Source organism: Lipotes vexillifer, unplaced genomic scaffold (assembly GCF_000442215.2).
Source record: "Lipotes vexillifer unplaced genomic scaffold, Lipotes_vexillifer_v1.1 scaffold2225, whole genome shotgun sequence".
Lineage (NCBI taxonomy): Eukaryota > Metazoa > Chordata > Mammalia > Artiodactyla > Lipotidae > Lipotes > Lipotes vexillifer.
In genome coordinates, this window is record NW_006798684.1 from 565,897 (window position 1) to 583,745 (window position 17,849).

At 47.8% G+C, this 17,849-nt stretch overlaps 1 protein-coding gene across 2 annotated transcripts; it reads left to right on the plus strand.

The window, feature by feature from the left end:
* The first annotated feature begins 2,420 nt into the window (after window positions 1–2,420).
* SPMIP6 (sperm microtubule inner protein 6) lies at window positions 2,421–15,911 on the plus strand. Of its 2 annotated transcripts, XM_007470774.1 has the most exons (7): window positions 2,421–2,719; window positions 10,077–10,221; window positions 12,372–12,487; window positions 13,482–13,557; window positions 13,772–14,006; window positions 15,214–15,300; window positions 15,750–15,911. In XM_007470774.1, exons 1-7 carry the CDS (start codon window positions 2,585–2,587, stop codon window positions 15,853–15,855), a joined length of 900 nt encoding a protein of 299 aa, XP_007470836.1. In that variant the 5' UTR covers window positions 2,421–2,584; the 3' UTR covers window positions 15,856–15,911. The 2 variants fall into 2 exon arrangements, with proteins under 2 accessions (XP_007470836.1, XP_007470837.1); XM_007470775.1 differs by lacking the exons at window positions 2,421–2,719; window positions 10,077–10,221; window positions 12,372–12,487 and having other exon boundaries at window positions 13,391–13,557; window positions 13,772–13,847; window positions 15,750–15,907.
* Window positions 15,912–17,849: the final 1,938 nt, after the last annotated feature.

The window sequence follows — 17,849 nt, forward strand, 5'->3', positions numbered from 1 at the left end:
CACACACACACACACACACACACACACACACACACACACACACACACTTACACTACTGTTCCATTCATTGGTCTCTGTCCCGGGCTGGAAGCAGGAGTTAAGGCTGGCCTCGAATGCCCCATTCTGGTCTCACTCTAGCCCAAGATCCCAGAGGAAGAATCTTCAAGGAAGCAAGCCTAAGAGAATACAGTGGCTGCATGTGTATGGCAGGGATAGCTTGGCAGAACGTGTGTGTGCCTGGGGCTGTGAGGGTGTGTGTCTACATCTCTGCATTGGGCCTGTGTCTCCAGATGTCTGTGGCGTCCGCGGTGGGGAAGTGACTGTGTGGCCTGTTAACAGTGTGAGAGGCTGCTCAGCAGTGCAGTGGGCTGGTGGTCAGAAGGCTCCGGCACTCTCCCCGTTACCTCCAACAAGCCATTTATATTCTCTGGCTTTCAGTTCCCTCCACTGTACAATGAGCAGCATCTGAAATTATTTTTAAGGTTCTTCCAAACCTGAAGGAATTTCTTCATAGGAATTTCTGTGGAGGTGGATAAGGAGGTCTCTGTGTTGTCTTTTGAGTATCTCTGGTGGCTTCCTGAGTTGCACATCATTCATTGCTTCCTCCTATGGTGGAAAAGAGAGGGGGAAGTTCCTGTGGGACCTGTGTATGCCTGAGTACAATCGGATCTTTTGGGAAATGTGTGAGTGTGTGTCTGTGGATGTGCACGTGTATGTGAGTATCTATGGTGTGTGTAGCTGTGTGGGCGTCTGAGAGTCAGAATGTATGTACTACTGCTTCTGCTGCTGTTTCTCGGTGGTGGCAGGGGTGGGGGTGGTGGCTAGAAAAGCTGAGGATGAAAATCAAGAGGGAGAAGGTGACCAAGGCCCTCCCCTGGGCCTGGGCAGTATAGATCTGCCCCGTGCGAAGGAAAGCAAAAGCACAGATAGCCCACGCCTGGTCAGGTCTATGCCGCACAAACCCCGTATCCCAGGGCCACTCCTCCATGCTGACCTCCCCCACGTGCTGGCCAATCCACTCTAATATATACCACTCACATGCTGCCAGCGTGCACAGGACACACACACAGCCCAGTTCCTGGCTGCCAGTCCTGGGAGGTGGGAGTTGGAAGGGGGTGAGGGCAGTGAGAAGAGAGAGTAAGGCTGCTGGCTTAGGAGGGGTAGCACCTCTCCCTGCACCACACCCAGGGACTGCCAGCTCCTGAGTGCTGAGGTGCAGCTCTCCACCCTCAACTCCTCCAACTCACGCCTAACTCCTCCAGTGCAGGGACCCCAGTTAGATGATGAGAAAATGCCAAAGGGAGGCAAGGACGGAGAAGACACCTGCAGGACTCACACGGCCCGTACTGGCCCCCACCTGAGCCTGTTTCTCCCCCCACCCCGCCCCGGTCAGCATACCCACCCCCCGTCATCTGGGCCCCAAAACCAAGCTTCCTACTACCACTACCACCACCACCCCCGGCCTCCTTGACTCACCCTTCGAGAACATGGGTACCTCCTCTTTTCCAGGCAGGGCCCCCGCCAAGGCACACTTAGACTGCTGCCTTTGCTGCTGACATGCTGTGTGACTCTGGCCCACTGCTCAACCTCTCTGGCCCTGAGGAATAAGGGAAAGGCTCCCTCCCCACAAGATATAACTAATTCCCTGGCAGGCAAGGGCTTCTAGCTGAGGCAGTGTAGCGAGTGTAGCAGAGAGAAGTACGAAGCTGGCAGCCAGCACTTTCTGGGTCTAGGGAAAGTGCATGGTTCCCTCCTTCCTTGTTGGGGAGGTTGGAGGGGAGGAATCGAGGCCTTAGTTTGCGCCCTGCCACCCTTGCCCCTTGTAGATACTGCCTTAACACTCCCTCTACCCTCAGCTCTGGCTGCCAGCCAGCCGTTTCTCCGTGCTCACTAATTTATTTCCAGGAAGGTGTGTGGAAGACATGAGCCGTGTATAAAATTTTTTTTAACATTTCCATCGCAGTATTGACCATCATCCTTGGTTGTGTATCGTGTAACACAAATAATGATATTAAAAGCATCAAACAAGCCAGCCTCAGCTCCCTACCTGGGGTGCGGGCAAGGGGCAGATGGGCCGGGAAGGGCAGAGGACCGATCCTCTGAACGCGCATTTCACCCTACCTCCACCTGTGGGTTCCCAGGCTAGGCCTGCCACCGACCAGCTGCAACGGCTCTGGATGACTCACTTGACCCCTCAGAATCTCTGTTTCTCTTCATCACAGTGAGAAGCTTCGCCTAGAAGATCTCCAGGGACCTTGTGAACTCTTGGAAATTGGGCTGTTTTGAGAGGCTTGAGGCAGGAAGAGACTGGGGTAGGGAGGAAATCAGACCTCTTCACCTCTCCAGGGATGGGGCTGAGCCAGGTGATATCATAATGGGCATTGCCCATCCTAGAGAGGGAATCAGGGTGGGGTAGGAGCAAGAAGGCTGTGAGGGAAGGAAGCTGGGAGATCCTCCACAGGAGGGGGGTCCCAGCAGCTGGGGCACCTGCCGAGCTGTCTGGGAAAGGGGGTTGGGTGGTCACTGATGTATTGCAGGAGCCCCTGGTAGGTAGAGCCCACCACGGCATCCCCTAGACCCCACTATGTTCCTCTTTTCCCATAAGACTAAGACCCCCATCAGCACCTACAGTGACTCCTACAGGGATCCTACCTCCATCAAGGAGGGCTATAAGGACCCACCTCTGTGGGCCTGGGAAGCCAACAGGTTTGTGACTCCGGTAAGTGGCGAGCTGGGGCGGGGGTTGGGGGGCGGGCAGTCCAGAGTGTACGGCTGTGGGTGTCTGGATCACTGACAGTGTGTGGTTGTCATTATGTGTTTGTAATTATTTGTGGCTTTGTGTGTGTGTGTGTGTGTGATTCATTTGCTTAGGCATGGAATTTATCATGATATATATAAAGTAATACGAGATCCTGCCCTCATAGTGCCCTCCTACTCCACCAGGGTAGGAGATGGGGAGAGATAGATGATAATCAAGAAATAAATAAGAGTTTTGTAAGTTGTCCCAAATTGTGTAAAGGACATAAACGGGGTGCTGGAAATGGAAAGTAACCAGGGAGAGCTACTTAAATAGAAGTAATGAAAGAGGGCTCTCTCTTTCAAGGTGACATTGAGCTGAGACTGGAAAGGTGAGTGGGAAATAGCCATGTGAAGAACTGAAAGAATAGGGTTCCAGGCAGAGTGATCAGAAACTGCAAAGGCCCTGAGGCTGCCTGTGGGCTCTGCCTACTGGAATGTTTTTATGCATGCTTATTACAGTCTCCTGTGTCTGTACTTGAAGACAGGTGGCCAAGTGGGGCTGTGCGGCTTTCACAAAATGGAGAGATCTGTAAGTCTAATTGTGACTCTGCCCAAGGGAGTTTATCTGTGTGTACCACCCAACAAAACTTTGCTGAGTATTTACATGTGTCAGGGACAATGTGGTTACAGTGAAGGGCCAAGCCATGCCTTTGAGGATCTCTCGGCAAAAAGTGAACAAAGTAGGACTGCCCAGTGTGGAACATGCACCAGCAGAGGCTTCTGCTGGTATAACAGCCAGAAAGCCACTCCTGGGACTTGAAGGGCAGGTCTGCTAAGAGATCCAGAAGAAGGACGCTCCAAGCAGGAGAGGAATGTGAGAAAAGGCAGCTCAGGGGCAGGGACCCACCAGGAACTGAGAACTGGAGCAGAGGGAGAGGCCAGCCCTATGGTAAGAGAGAAGCCTGCAGACCATGAAGGGCTTCAGGTTGTGTTAAGAAATGTGGTCATAATGGTCCAGACTTTTGAGCCTGGGAGTGTCATGCTTGGATTGTGAGTGACACACTCTGGCCACTGTGGCAGGAGATTGAAGGGGCTGGAGTTGAGGGCAGGAAGCCCAGTGAGGTGGTGAAGGATGAGGGAAGAGGATATAGGTGAGAGATAAGGAGAGACTGTAGCAGTGAAAAATAGGAGACTAGTTTTGAATAGGAGACTATTGTTATACTCTCAATAGTACTCTCCTACTGTTGAATAGGAGAGTCTTTTTAAAATAATTTTTATAATTACAAAATAAATATATGCTCAATCAGAAAGTGGGGATCACTCAGAGAAGCACAAAGAAAACGGCCAATAATTCTCACTACCCAAAATAACTACCGTTAATTTATTATTATATGCCCTTTCAGGAAGCAAATATTTTTTTATGAAGGTGGTGTCGTATTGTATACTAATATTTTGAATCTTGCCTTTTTCACAAAACCATATATCAAGTACATTTTCCTGTGTCAAAAATATTCTATAATGTAATTTTAATGACTCTAGTATTTTATTTTATGAATGTACCAAAATATGGTTGAGGAATCTTATATTATCGGAAATTTAGATTATTTATAAAATTTTGCTAGTATAATTATTCCTGTACATTCTTTGTATATGTCAACTATTCCCTTAGGATAAATTCATAGATAGAAATTGTTGAGGGAAAGGATATGAATCTAAAAACTTTGCATATACACTTCAAATTGCTGTGATAAGGGTTATAATAATCTACATGCCCACCAGCAAAATATGAGAATGTCTGCCTGCTTTTCCAAACTCAATAGGAGGGAGTTTTTAGGAAGCAGATAACACACCTTGGTCACCATCTAGATATAAAGAAGAGGGGAGAGATTAAGACGACTTCTGGGTTTTGGACTCTGGAAAACTGGAGGAAGGGCAGTACTACCAACTGAGATTTGGAATTGCAGATTAGAGAGAGATTAGGAGTTCATCTGGGGACAAAAATATTCAAGGACTTCCAGGAAAAGATGTCTGCTGTGTAGCTGGATATACTTATCTGAAGCAAAGGAAAGAGGTTTGGGCTACAGACATGAATTCTGAAATCAACATATAGGTGGTAGCTGAAGTCATAGAGATTGCCAAAAGAAGAGTAAGAAAATGGCCAAGGATAGGACTTTGGAGAATATCAATATTTCAGGAGTAGGTAAAGGAAGAAGATCTGTAAAAGGAGACAGTGATAGGACGAAAATCATAGAGAAACCAACAAAGACAGCATTATTAGACAAAGCTCGGTGTCAAATGCTGTCAGCACAGAAAGGGATCTCTTGGATATAGTAACACTTAGCCGCCTGGCTAAACAGCTTCAGCGAGTGGTGAGGAATGAAAGTCAGATATCAGTGGGATTAATAATGAAGGAAAAGGCTTCCGCTTCTGGCAGTATGGTGGTCTAGAAACTCTGAAGGGCCCTCCTGCTTCCAAACAACTAGGTCCTGCATAAAAATTAATTTTCATTTTGTTTTGGACTGTCAGTGGAGATGAGTAGTAAGTATACTAAGAAGACAGGATTGCCCTGAGGACAAACGCCACTATCAGTACTACAAGCAGGAGTTTAAGCCTTAAGCTAGCTGAAAGATGGAGCAACTGAACCAGAAAGTCCAGTGATCTCTGGCTCCCTTCCTCCCTGCTACCCCAACACACACACACACAAACACACACACACACACACGATGAATGTATGTCTTCTATGGTGGAAAATATCCTCAATGTAGGTTTCCAGGTATCCTTAGAGTATGGTCAATCAGATCTGAGCTCACAATAAAAGACATAAGGAAACAAACCACCATATGACAGTCAACAGAAACAACAAACAGCAGACTTAAACCTCCAAGGATGTCAGATATTGGAAATAATAGTTAAAGAACACAAAATAATTATGAATTTTTCTGAGCAAAATGTGAACTCATCAAAATGAGGATGCAAAAAGAGATTATATTTTTAAAAGAATGGACAGATTTTTCAAAGAAACGAAATTTTAGAATAAAAGATATATGTGTTAAAACCAAAACTCTATGGATGGATTAAGGAGCAAATTAGACACAGCTTAAGAACATCAGTGAAATGAAAAACAGAGCAGGGGGACTTCCCTGGTGGTCCAGTGGTTAAGACTCCACGCTTTCAATTCAGGGAGCACAGGTTCCATCCCTCGTTGGGGAACTAAGATCCCACAAGCTGTGCAGTGTGGGGAAAAAAAAAAAAAAAAAAGAGCAAAAGAAATTTCCCAGAATGTAGCACAGAGAGACAGAGAGCTATAGAAAATATGGAAGAAACATTAAGCAATATGAAAGAAAGAGAAGATCCCACACAACTACTCGGGGTTCCAGAAGGAAAGAGCAGAAAGGAGAGTAGTCATTATCTGAAGAGACAAAGGCTCTTGATTTTCAACAACTAACAAGAGAAATGAATCCATGGATTCTTAGGTAACACATGAAACTGCACAACACCAGCTTAAGAGATGACCTTAAAAACATGCAGAGAGAAATTATTTTCAATGTGTCTTCCTTTCAAGAACAAAAGAAAGATAAAGACACTTACAGACAAACAAAAACTAAAATATTTACTACAATAAGACGTATAATAGGGGGCTTCTCTGGTGGCACAGTGGTTAAGAACCCGCCTGCCAATGCAGGGGACACAGGTTCAAGCCCTGGTCCGGGAAGATCCCACACGCTGCGGAGCAGCTAAGCCCGTGCACCGCAACTACTGAGCCTGCGCTCTACAGCCCGCGAGCCACAACTACGGAGCCCACGTGCTGCAACTGCTGAAGCCCTCATGCCTAGAGCCCATGCTCTGCAGCAAGGGAAGCCACCGCAATGAGAAGCCCGTGCACCGCAACGAACAGTAGCCCCCGCTCGCCTCAACTAGAGAAAGCCCACGCACAGCAACGAACACGCAACACAGCCAAAAGTAAAAATAAATTAAATTAAAAAAATTTTAAAGACTTATAATAAAAGAACTTCTAAAGGATACACTTTGGGGAGAAGGAAAATGATAACAAAAGGAAGGTCTGAGATGCAAGAAGGAATAGTGAGCCAAGAAACTGGTAAACGTGAGATAAATTTAAACAAACATTGTCCATAGAAAATAATTATAATAATTTTTAACTTGTAAAATTTAAAGAAAGAACCAAAATATTGGAAAACAATATCATGTAAATTGTATATTGGAAAATAATATCATGTAAGGTACAAGGATAGGAAAGGAATTTTTACAAAAACTGTCATTATTCACAGATGATACAGTTGTGTTTATAGAATCTACAAATTATTAGAATAAGAGAATTTAGAAAGTTGGATGGATTTAAGATAAAAAGCATATTTAGGAAGCATAATCTTAAAATATATATATATCATTTTAGCAACAAAGAGTGAGAGTAAGTAGAAATAAATCTAACAATGTGTGCAAAACTGTATGGATAATATTATAAAACTTTGAATACTTAAAAGAAAAAATTAAATGAAGAGGCATAACATGCTCATGAATAGGAGAGTCACTAACATAAAGATTCCATGCAATTCTGATTAAAATCTCAACAGTTTTTGAAGAATTTGACAAGCTGTCTCTAAAATTTATAGAGAAGAGCGAAGGCCCAAGAACTAGCTAAAACACACCTGAAGAAGGGGACTTGCCCAGTCAGATATTAATATTTATTACCAAGCTACAGAAATTCATAAAGCATAATATTACTGTAGGGATACACAAATTGATTAATGGAATAAAACAGACCAGAAATGGAGCCACACATATATGGAAACGATATACAACAGAGATGACTGAAAGTAAAGCTATGGGAAAAGATGTCTCAGGCTTGGGATGGCATTACAAATCTGTGGGAGAAGATAGATTACTCAATGAGACAACTGGTTTCCATGTGGATAAAAATTAAATTGATCCCCTAATTCACACCAAACCCTAAAACAAATTCCTGACAGATTAAGGCATAAATATGGAAAGTAAAACTATATAATTTTAGAAAAAATTATGACATTATCTCCATTATCTTAGATTATGGATGGATTTCCTAAGTCACAAAAGCACTACATTAAGAGATGAATAAATTCAACTATGTTAAAATTAAGAACTTACGTTCATCAAAAGACACCAAAGAGAAAATGAAGTTACAAGCCACAAACTGGGAGATGATAATTGCAACATGTAACTGACAAAGGAACATGTAGAATATATAAAGAACTATAATTCTCTGGGTTAAAATAAACACGTTTTGACTCCTTCCTAAAACCTCTTGAAAACTACAATAAATGCATATTTAAGACATAAATTTGCAAGAATAGTGAGAAGGAAGGACAATGACAACAAAATTTCAGAAGCTGGAAAGTGTGATAGATAAGTAGTAACTGACACAGCAGATCTGAGAAAGCTGAATCCAAAGCCAGCAGTGGGAAACACAAGACATAATTCAACTTAAAACTGCAGAATTTTTAAAAGGCTCAGAAATTGGCAATACTAGGTTTCTCTGGAACAGAAGATGGGACAGGACCAAGGCTGAAACAATAATGATTTGAAAGCTAAGAAGCAATTAAACCCCCTCTTCTATTCCACCGCTGTAGGGTGACTGCTTGCCCATCTCTGCAAAAGTCAGTAGGCTTATTTTTTGGCAAGGATCTCAGGACTGGGGATTCCAGGCCCAGCTAAGGTCAGGGTACCATACTGAAAACAGATGAACCTCCATATGCTGAATGCTAAACCCCAGCAGCCCTCTTCTCCACTAGGTTCTCAGAACAATGGCAGCTAGGTCACTTCTCTCAAGCCAAAGACTGAAAGAGTCTCTTCCGAGGGATCTGATCAGCCCAAGAGAAAAGACCTACAGATACTGACAGAGTTTGCAACAAATAGTCTAGCCAGAGCATCCTACAATGATGCCCACCCACAGCTCAAAGCCTCCAATGAGCCTTTTTAGTCTCCTACTCATAAACATAAGCAGACAGTCAAAGATTACAGACATCTGAGGAAAGCCTCAAATGGAAACACTGAAGAGTCTGTGAGTTCTTCTAAATGATTATTTGTGTGTGTGTGTGTGAGCATGTCTGAGTGTGTACATATAGATGTACATCTGTCTATGAGTGTATCTGGGCGCACAGATCTATGTGTATGTCTGGACATGCATGTGTTTGTGTGTATGTAAAACTCAGGGGAGTGCTAAGTCATGGGGCCCCTCCACTCATATGGAGTATGACTGTGTAGGATCTGCTCACAGAACAAAACCTCAGCTGGGCACGGAGGATCCAAGAAGCCCCTTAGCTGAGGGGTTTTCAGGGGAGTAGGAGCACTAGAAGCAGCAAGGTCTCATCCCAGGCCAAGAGAAGCCTCTGCTCTTCAGATCATAAGGGTGAAATGCGGTGCAACAGCGTCATCCCAGCACCTTGCTGCCCACTATGATGAGAAAGTCCTTTCTGGTGTCTGACTTTGCTGGGTGTCCCACCCCTGTAACTCAGCTGCCTTTTCATCCCAGCTGCCTACAGAGACATGGGCCCACAACTAACTTGGCAATGTGCCTTTAGCTGAGGACAAGGGCGCCCTTGATCTGGGCTTCTACAGACCCAGCCAAACAAGGGGTGTTGGGATAAGAAGAGGTGAACCCCAAGAAGCAGAGGGGCCCAGAGCCTGAACCAAGATCAGGGAAAAAATCAGGATAGGATGCAGACCAGCACAACGTAAATGTCAGGGTCAAGGGTAATATTGGTGTCATGATGAGAGCCACAGCAGAATTAGGGTCAGGTTGGGGTCAGAGAATTAGATTTTAAAGTAGGTGCCCCTCTGGCCCCATCCTTCATCTCCTTCAAGGTGCCAGATTCACAGAGAGCCCTTCCTGTCCAAAACACTTGCCTAAGGTAGCCAGCTCCCAGGGCAGCCAGCCTTTCCTGAGGTTGTTCCACGGGCCTGTTGCTCTGTTGGGGAAGACCCAGGCCCTGCTCCCAGGCAGCACACAGTCTGGAAGAAAGAGGACAGGAACACCCAGCTCTGCCCTTATAGGTCCCAGTCAAGGAAAGGACAGAAATGAGAAGAACATCAGAAAACCACTCTGACTGAGGGAAAATGTTGGGTTCCAAGTCCGAGCCTTGGATGGAAGAAAAGGAGAAAAGGGTGATTCAAGCAAAAGAACTATGCAGAGGGAACCAAGGCTGGCCTGGGGATCCTCTGGCATAGGGAGAGGGTTGGGAGACGCACCTGGGCTGACCTCAATAGGGGCTAAATCTAGGTCCAGCTGGATACCAAGGCTGGGGTCTCCATGCACCTAGCCATCTCCTCCCCTCTCTCCTTGCCAGGGCCTGACTCAGACTGTGCAGCGCCACGTGGATCCTGAAGCCCTGCAGAAGACGGTCAAGTGTGCTGTGCAGGACTACAGCTATAAGAGTTCCATACCAGGCCACCCCTACTTGCCTGAGAAATACTGGCTGTCTCAAGAGGAAGGTAGGGCCTCACCCATTACCCAACGGTGACCCCATTCAGTGACCCCAACAAAGACCCTACACCTGAACCCAACCTGACTTCTGACCTCCACCCTGATCTGATACAAACCTTATCCCCATCCTCAACCAGGGCTTCTTCTCTAATTACCCCCATTCCAGCTTGATTCCCAACCACCTGGCCTGACCTTGATCCTGACCGCTGACCCTGGAAGAGGAGATCCAGGCTCTGCCTTTTGGGAGCTCCCAGTCTATGCCAAAGAATTGGAAGAGGCCTGGGCCTTATCCCTAAAGAGAGGGAGGGAGCATTAACCTCCTCCAAACAAATTCCTCCATGTGTATTCCGGTGCTATCTCCTCCCATCTTCTTAGTGACCCTGTTCCATCAGGTTCCCTTCTCTCCTGCATCCCTCTGTCTCACCACATCTCTCTCCCCTCAACCTGGAAGCCTTTTCTAATTTCCTCCTGTCTAAAAATTCTCTCACTCCTCCCCTTCACAGCCAGGATTCTTGGAAATAGAGTCTATGTCTCTACTTCCTCACTCCTTATGCCTTATGAGAAATTATCTTTCTCATTTGGTTAGGTGTTTATTATGTCTTCCTGTACATTACAAAAGAACAGAGAATCTTGTTTTATTTAGAGCTGTGCCCCCTCCACCTAGAATAGCAGCAGGCTTCAAAAGTATTTGTTGAATGAATTGATGATTAATCTTCAATTGAAATTGGGAGTCTGCATCTCCTACACTCATGTTTAATGTTTATTAAAACTGATCTTGTATGGTTCTAATTACCTCATCCATGGGACTCTTCAGTCTTTTCCTCATGAGACCTACCCTATGTATTTCACTCTGACCACTCTCTACTCTGTGAAACTCTTTCCTTCCTCAGCTTCTCTGATGCCTCAATTCCTGGGTCTCTTGTTTAATCATTCTGGAAACATGGGGTTCCTCGGGATGCTGATCGGACCATCCTCTCTCCTTATTCCTCTCCTGAGACCATTTAATCTAACCCACATCTTTAATTACTGACAACTCTAAGTGTTTATTTCTAGTCTTGTCGTCTTACCAGGCTTCCACTTTCCTTTATCTGATTATGTTCAAATTTACCTGAATGGCCCCAAACACTTCAAACTCAGTATGTCCAACCCACCAACCTAGAACTCCAAGTCCCAACACACTGTCCCACACATACATGCACCTGCTCTTACTCTAGGGCTCCTAGAACTCCTTTCCTAATCTCTCACATTATTCTTTCACACTGTTAGCGTGGTGGATCAGAGAGGAACTTACAGGACACTTAGGTGACTGGATGGGTGGGGCTTTGGAGGGTTTTAAGTAGAGAACTGTCTTGGTCATATTTTCATTTATCATAAGTGCCACAGTTTCTATGTAGAGATCGGATTGTAGGATTTCAGAATGAGGCAGGAAGACCAGTAGGCTAATAACTATAATAAAAACAATAATAATAATGGTGATGATGATGATAGTTTTCTCTGTGCCAGGCATTGTTCTAAATGTTTTACATATAATAACTTATTTAAATCTCACAACGACCCTCTGGGGTAGATAGTATTATTACCCCCATTTTAAAATTAAGGAAACAGAGACAAGGTGAAGTTAATTAACTAGATCAAGGCCACACAGAGTTAATATCTGGCAGAGCTGAAATTTGAACCACAGGAGTCGGTCTACAGAGTCCATCCTATTAACCGTGACATTCTTGTCTCCTGGTTTAGGCACTGCAGAGATACAGGAGTGATATCATGGGGGACTGGAAGAAAGAATAGAGTCAAGTGATTTTAAGGAGGCAGAATAAGCAAACTTTGAGCCTGGATGTGGAAGATTAGAGGGAGGATTTGGGAGTAGGCCCGTTTCCAGGGTTTCCAGGTTCGCTGATTCAGAGAGGGTGGTGCCAGGATGAAAAGTGATCAGCTCAAAGGACACAGGCTCCACTCAGAAGCTTGTCTTAAGTGGGATATAGGCTGCATCTCAGTGTCTAAGACAAGTATGGGGCCAGGCTGGGCTTTTCTGGCCTAAGGGAGATGAGTGAGAGTCCAGCTTTGTGCTGGGGATCAGAGGAAAAACATCTAAGGGGTCCCAGATCCTGGGGCAGAATAAGAAGTAATACTGTCTTATGTCTCCACCCACATGATCAAGCAGACAAATGCAACCCAAACCACCTGTGTGGTAACCGGTATAATACATGGAAGATGGGACCTTACAACTGTACGGACTGGAACAAATGTGCCACATACCTTCCTCGGCTGCCTAAGGTATCTACTGTGCCCAGCAAAGATGCCTGGGGCCTGGGACCACCCCCCACCCCCCATCTGCCTCCCAAACCACAGTGTCTGATATTTCACCATTAGTTTCTCATCCCTTTCCCACCAACAATGCTCCAAGGCCTTTTCCCATTTGTGAGACTAGGGTTTATATTTTCTAGGAAACAAGGGAGCTCAGGAGTGAAGCTGTGCTGGGCCTCTGGGTCCCAATCTCTGGCTAGGCTCTGTGGAGACATGGCTGGTGCACACTCCTTGAGGTGCTACCTTCCTGAAGCTTGCCACCTGGCGCCTTCCCACATGGTCTGGCCAAGAAGTCATTGATAGGCTGAGTCTACCTGCTCCTCTCTCCCCTCCTTTGTGATGTGAGCAAGGACAAAGGAGGGAGAACAAGGCCATCCAGAGGCAGAGCAGATAGATACAGGAGAGCCTTCCAAAGAGATAGGAAAGAGTCCAGCCACAGCCCCAGGCATGAAGAAAGAGGGAAGATGTAAGGATACCAGGCAAGAGTAGGGGCTCTTAACTGTAGGTTGATGGCCAACCTCAGGTTGACCAAACCCTTCTGAATCAGAACTTCCTCAAGAATCAGAATCAGAATTTTTCATAAGTTCCCCAAGTGATTCTGATGGGCAGGCAACACTGCAATATTGAAAAATCCCTATTAGAGAGACACGAAGACACAGCTACACAGAGTCGGCTAGACAAAGAAGGGTAAAATCAGAGGCAAACGGTGAGACAGGGATGTCAGAGGTGCATGTCCAGACCTGGTCCACCTACAGCTCCACTTCCCCCACCCCCACCACCTGGGAGGCGGAGTAAACCGCCTTGCCCAGCGACAACCCCAAACACTCAGAACGTGGGAGAATAGGGGAGCTTCTGGAGGGCGGGAGAAGGCACGGCCTGGGACTAGTCTGCGTGTTCTGGGAGAACCCCCAAAGGAGGAACTCTTCCGGGTCAGAGCTTGAGGCAGCGTGTGTGCCACTTCCAGGAGGCCGGGATGGAGACAGTAGTTCGAGGAATGCCCTTGGTGTACCCTCCTAAGCCGGAGCGACTCAACGCCTACGGTAACGGATGGTGGGACAGTGGAGGGAAATGGGTAGGCCAGAAGGACGGAGGCATGGAAACCCGAGGTACGGGGCGGAGGCCGAGGGCCCTGGAGAGGCTGTAACCTTGTCTCTATCTGTTTGTGTCTCCATCTCTTCCTGTCTCTGACCTTGTCTCTTCCCATTCCTGTGACTCTGTGTCTGGGTCTCCCGGGCTCGGGGCCCGCGGGCGCAGAGCGCGAGGTACTGGTGAACATACTGAACTCGCTGTCACGGAACCAGCCGCTACCAGAGATCACGCCCCGCTGTGGGTGTGGGGACCCGCTGCCGGGCCGCCTGCCCTTCCAGGGTTATGAAAGAGCTTGCTCGGGCCGCCACTACTCTCTGCGCGGCATGGACTACTGCGTCGCCGGGCCACCCTGCACCGAACGTCGCCTGCGGCTGTTGCGCACAGAGCGGCCGACTGCAAGGTTCGCAGGGCCGCGCGCGCAGTAGCCGGGCCCCGCCCCCAAGCCCTCCCCGCAGAGTCCCCCCTACCCCAGCTGCGGACTCTCCATCCCGAACCACTTCTAGCTCTGACCTGCCTCTGTGCCAGACCCCACCCCGCCTCCAGCCCCGCGCGGTCCGCTTACTGGCGCCTCCCTGTCCCGCCCTGGGGCCTCACGGCCTGAACGTACGGCTGAGGCGGGAGAACCTGCACGGAGATACACGAGTTCCTGATCCTATCCCTCCTGAACTGCGCTCAAGGTCAACCTGGCTCCTGTACGTCTTCTGGAGGCTCTGCCCGAGGGTTTCTTTGAGGAACAAACTCCGTACACCAGTTTGCTCCCCCTTCGCACACCCGCCGTCCCCGCCCCCTGGAGATTCAGGTTCTAGCTTGCGGAGTACCGTGTGTTCTCAGAACAGTGTCCCCTATTCCTGGGCCTCGGGTCACCGTTGGTAATGGGCAGGGTCATCGCTGGGTTCTAAGAAGGCAAGGAAGTGGTGACCGCATTACCAGAACGGCCCTGGCCTCCTCGGAGCCCCGCACCACCTCTGGAGGTAGACAGCCTCGCGTGTTATTGTGGAGGAAACTGAAGCTCGAGCGCTCAGCAGAAGCCCAGACTGCAACGCGGCCTTTTCCCTGCACTGGCGTTACACAAGGCTGGCTGAGCCTGGGAGAACTCCAATGTCCGCGTCTGTCTAGAGCTGTGAAATGGGGAGGGAGATCCTGGACCCTGTCCCTAACCCCGTGGTGATACCCCGTCCCTCCCCAGGCTGAGAGAGACTGATTCATTGTGCGAAACTGGGTCTTATCCCTCACAAGAGCGTGGAGGAGCGAGAAAGTGCCTAAGCCTCAGAAACGTTGCCTTGTCGATAAGCTGGAGTAATTGCTGTCCCATGTTGAGGATCCAGGGGCTCCCAGGCCCTCAATAACTGTACCCCAACCCTCCCCAGAGTACAGCGTTCTCCGCCTCCCAGCCTGGGCGGCAGAAACGAGGCCTTAGGGGGAGAGGGACTTCAGGTGTCTTCCCAGAGGCAACGTTTCGAGGTCTTGAAGGGACAGGAGGCCGGAAGGGAGGATCTCCGAGCAGTAGGACTGACACCTGAAGTGCAGCTCAGAGTCTTGGTCTGGGTTGGGGCGTAGAGGGAAGTCAAAAGGCCCGACCCATTCCTGCCCACCGCTTCTTTCTCCAGGAGTGTATCGCCCTGTGAGCACCGGCCGGGAATGCAATGTGCTGTTATAACTCCCCCGCCGTCATACTACCCTTGTCCGAACCTTAGGTAAATCTGGCGCGCACACATGCAAATGCGCACCCACACAGAAGCTGTAACCTTGGCATGGCGGGGGACCCAGGGACTAGTTGGGATAACTGACCGCTGCGATGCACCGACTGGAAGATGACACCAGGGGGCGATGGTGCCATGGGGAAGTCAAAGCTGGCAACTAAATGAGAGGGCATGGAGATGGCATTGAGGGTTTACAGGTTGGCAGTGGGGCTTAGAGTCAAGAGATCAGGGCGTTAGGTTCAGGGCTTGAATTAAAGGGTAAAAAGTCAGTATTAGGGAGCGGGTATTGGGAGTCAAAAATTTAACAGTTGAACCTGAGGTCAAGAGGTCAGTGTTGGAGCCTAGGGCCATTATTCGGGACAAAATGTTGGGATAAGATTAGCATTGAGAATTGGAGTCAGACATATGAGGGTCCAAAAGGGCCGACCCATCTCTCCCCACAGATGGGACACAAGTCACTTCAAGAAGACCGGTGGCCCCCAGAGAAACAACTACGTTGTCCACCCTGAGTTTGTGTCCGAGACCTATCCTGACTACCACTGCCGGTAGAGCCCGGGCTGGCCGGGCCAAGGGGGCTGAACAATAAATAAATTCTTCATCCTAAAGGCTACCTCTCGTGTCCTTACCCAGCAGGATCTGGCAATGATGAGCCAGTCACTCAGGCCTCTGCCAAGCCGCCTCAACTGAGATACAGTTTCTCAAAGTCATCTTGCCTTGAGCCGTCCCCACTCCATCATCTCAGTACTTCTCTTGGGTGGCCCTGAGTGCCCTCCTGACGCATGGCAGTAGCCCTATGAGAGGCATGACCTACTCCTTTCCATCCCAGAGCCCAAACTAATGGGCCCACCTAGCCATACAGGAGGGCCCACCTACGTCCCATTCTATGAGGGCCCCACAGCTGCCATTTCCCCAATATCCCCCAAACCTAGATGTCCCTTCACCCCCATATCTCAGTGGACCCAGAATCGCCCATCCTGCAGTCAGAGCCATGTCCCTATACTCAAAGCTCTTGATCTCTGTTCCCAGAGTCTCCATCACAGCGACTCCGAAGTCCATGTTCAGATACCCTTGCTGCCCTCCCCCACCCAAGTCCAAGAGGTCCAAAACAATTTTGGAAGGTTTCATGATCAAGAAATTTCAAATTACAAAACAAAGCCCTGCATCATCAGAAAGTCTACAAACAACAAATGCTGGAGAGGGTATGGAGAAAAGGGAACGCTTCTGCACTGTTGGTGGGAATGTAAATTGATACAGCCACTATGGAGAACAGTATGGAGGTTCCTTAAAAAACGAAAAAGAGAACTACCATATGACCCAGCAATCCCACTACTGGCCATATACACAGAGAAAACCATAATTCAAAAAGACACATGCACCCCAATGTTCATTGCAGCACTATTTACAATAGCCAGGTCATGGAAGCAACCTAAAGGCCCATCGACAGATGAGTGGATAAAGTTGTGGTACATATATACAATGGAATATTACTCAACCATAAAAAGGAACGAAATTGAGTCATTTGTTGAGACGTGAATGGATCTAGAGACTGTCATACAGAGTGAAGTAAGTCAGAAAGAGAAAAACAAATATTGTATGTTAACGCATGTATGTGGAACCTAGAAAAATGGTACAGATGAACCGGTTTGCAGGGCAGAAGTTGAGACACAGATGTAGAGAACAAACGTATGGACACCAAGAGGGGAAAGCCATGGGGGGTGGGGATGGTGGTGTGATGAATTGGGCAATTGGGATTGACATATATACACTGATGTGTATAAAATTGATGACTAATAAGAACCTGTTGTATAAAAAAATAAAATAAAATTCAAAAATTAAAAAACAAACAAACAAAATAAAACAAAGCCCTGGGGGACTTCCCTGGTGGTGCAGTGGTTAAGAATCCGCCTGCCAATGCAGGGGACATGAGTTCAATCTCTGGTCCAGGAAGATCCCACATGCCGCAGAGCAACTAAGCCCGTGCGCCACAACTACTGAGCCTGTGCTCTAGAGCCCGTGAGCAACAACTACTGAAGCCCGCGTACCTAGAGCCTGTGCTCCGCAACACGAGAAGCCACCGCAATGAGAAGCCTGCACACCGCAACGAAGAGTAGCCCCCACTCGCTGCAACTAGAGAAAGCCCATGTGGCTGCAATGAAGACCCAACGCAGCAAAAAATAAATAAACAAATAAACTTATTAAAAAACAAAATTAGGAACAGAACTACCATTTCTCTGTCCTTCAGGGAGCAAGCGGTGGGGTGTTCTGGAGCCTCTAGGATCTTCAGTATTTTTGCACCCCATTCCTCCTGGGTACAGGTGTATAGCGTGGCACGCCCACCTCCTCGCAGCAGGGGCACTACTACGGGCTGCCACCAAGGGGAGTGGGTGGGCGAAGACTGCAAAATACGGAGCAGAATCCGGTCTTCTCAGTCCCTGATCTCAGGCACTGCTGGTCTGGTCCGGTGGGAGCTGACAGCTTGGGCCTCCCGGCTGATGGAACTAGGCTCCACTCCGTGGGGTCCTTGATTGGATCCGACCTGCACT

What these genes read in the sequence shown, in the direction of transcription:
- SPMIP6 (XM_007470774.1), top strand. Translation starts at nt 2,585, where the DNA reads ATGTTCCTCTTTTCCCATAAGACTAAGACCCCCATCAGCACCTACAGT. An exon ending in ACCTTCCTCGGCTGCCTAAG is followed by an intron (nt 12,488 to 13,481) that starts GTATCTACTGTG and finishes TGCCACTTCCAG; the next exon opens with GAGGCCGGGATGGAGACAGT. An exon ending in TACCCTTGTCCGAACCTTAG is followed by an intron (nt 15,301 to 15,749) that starts GTAAATCTGGCG and finishes CTCTCCCCACAG; the next exon opens with ATGGGACACAAGTCACTTCA.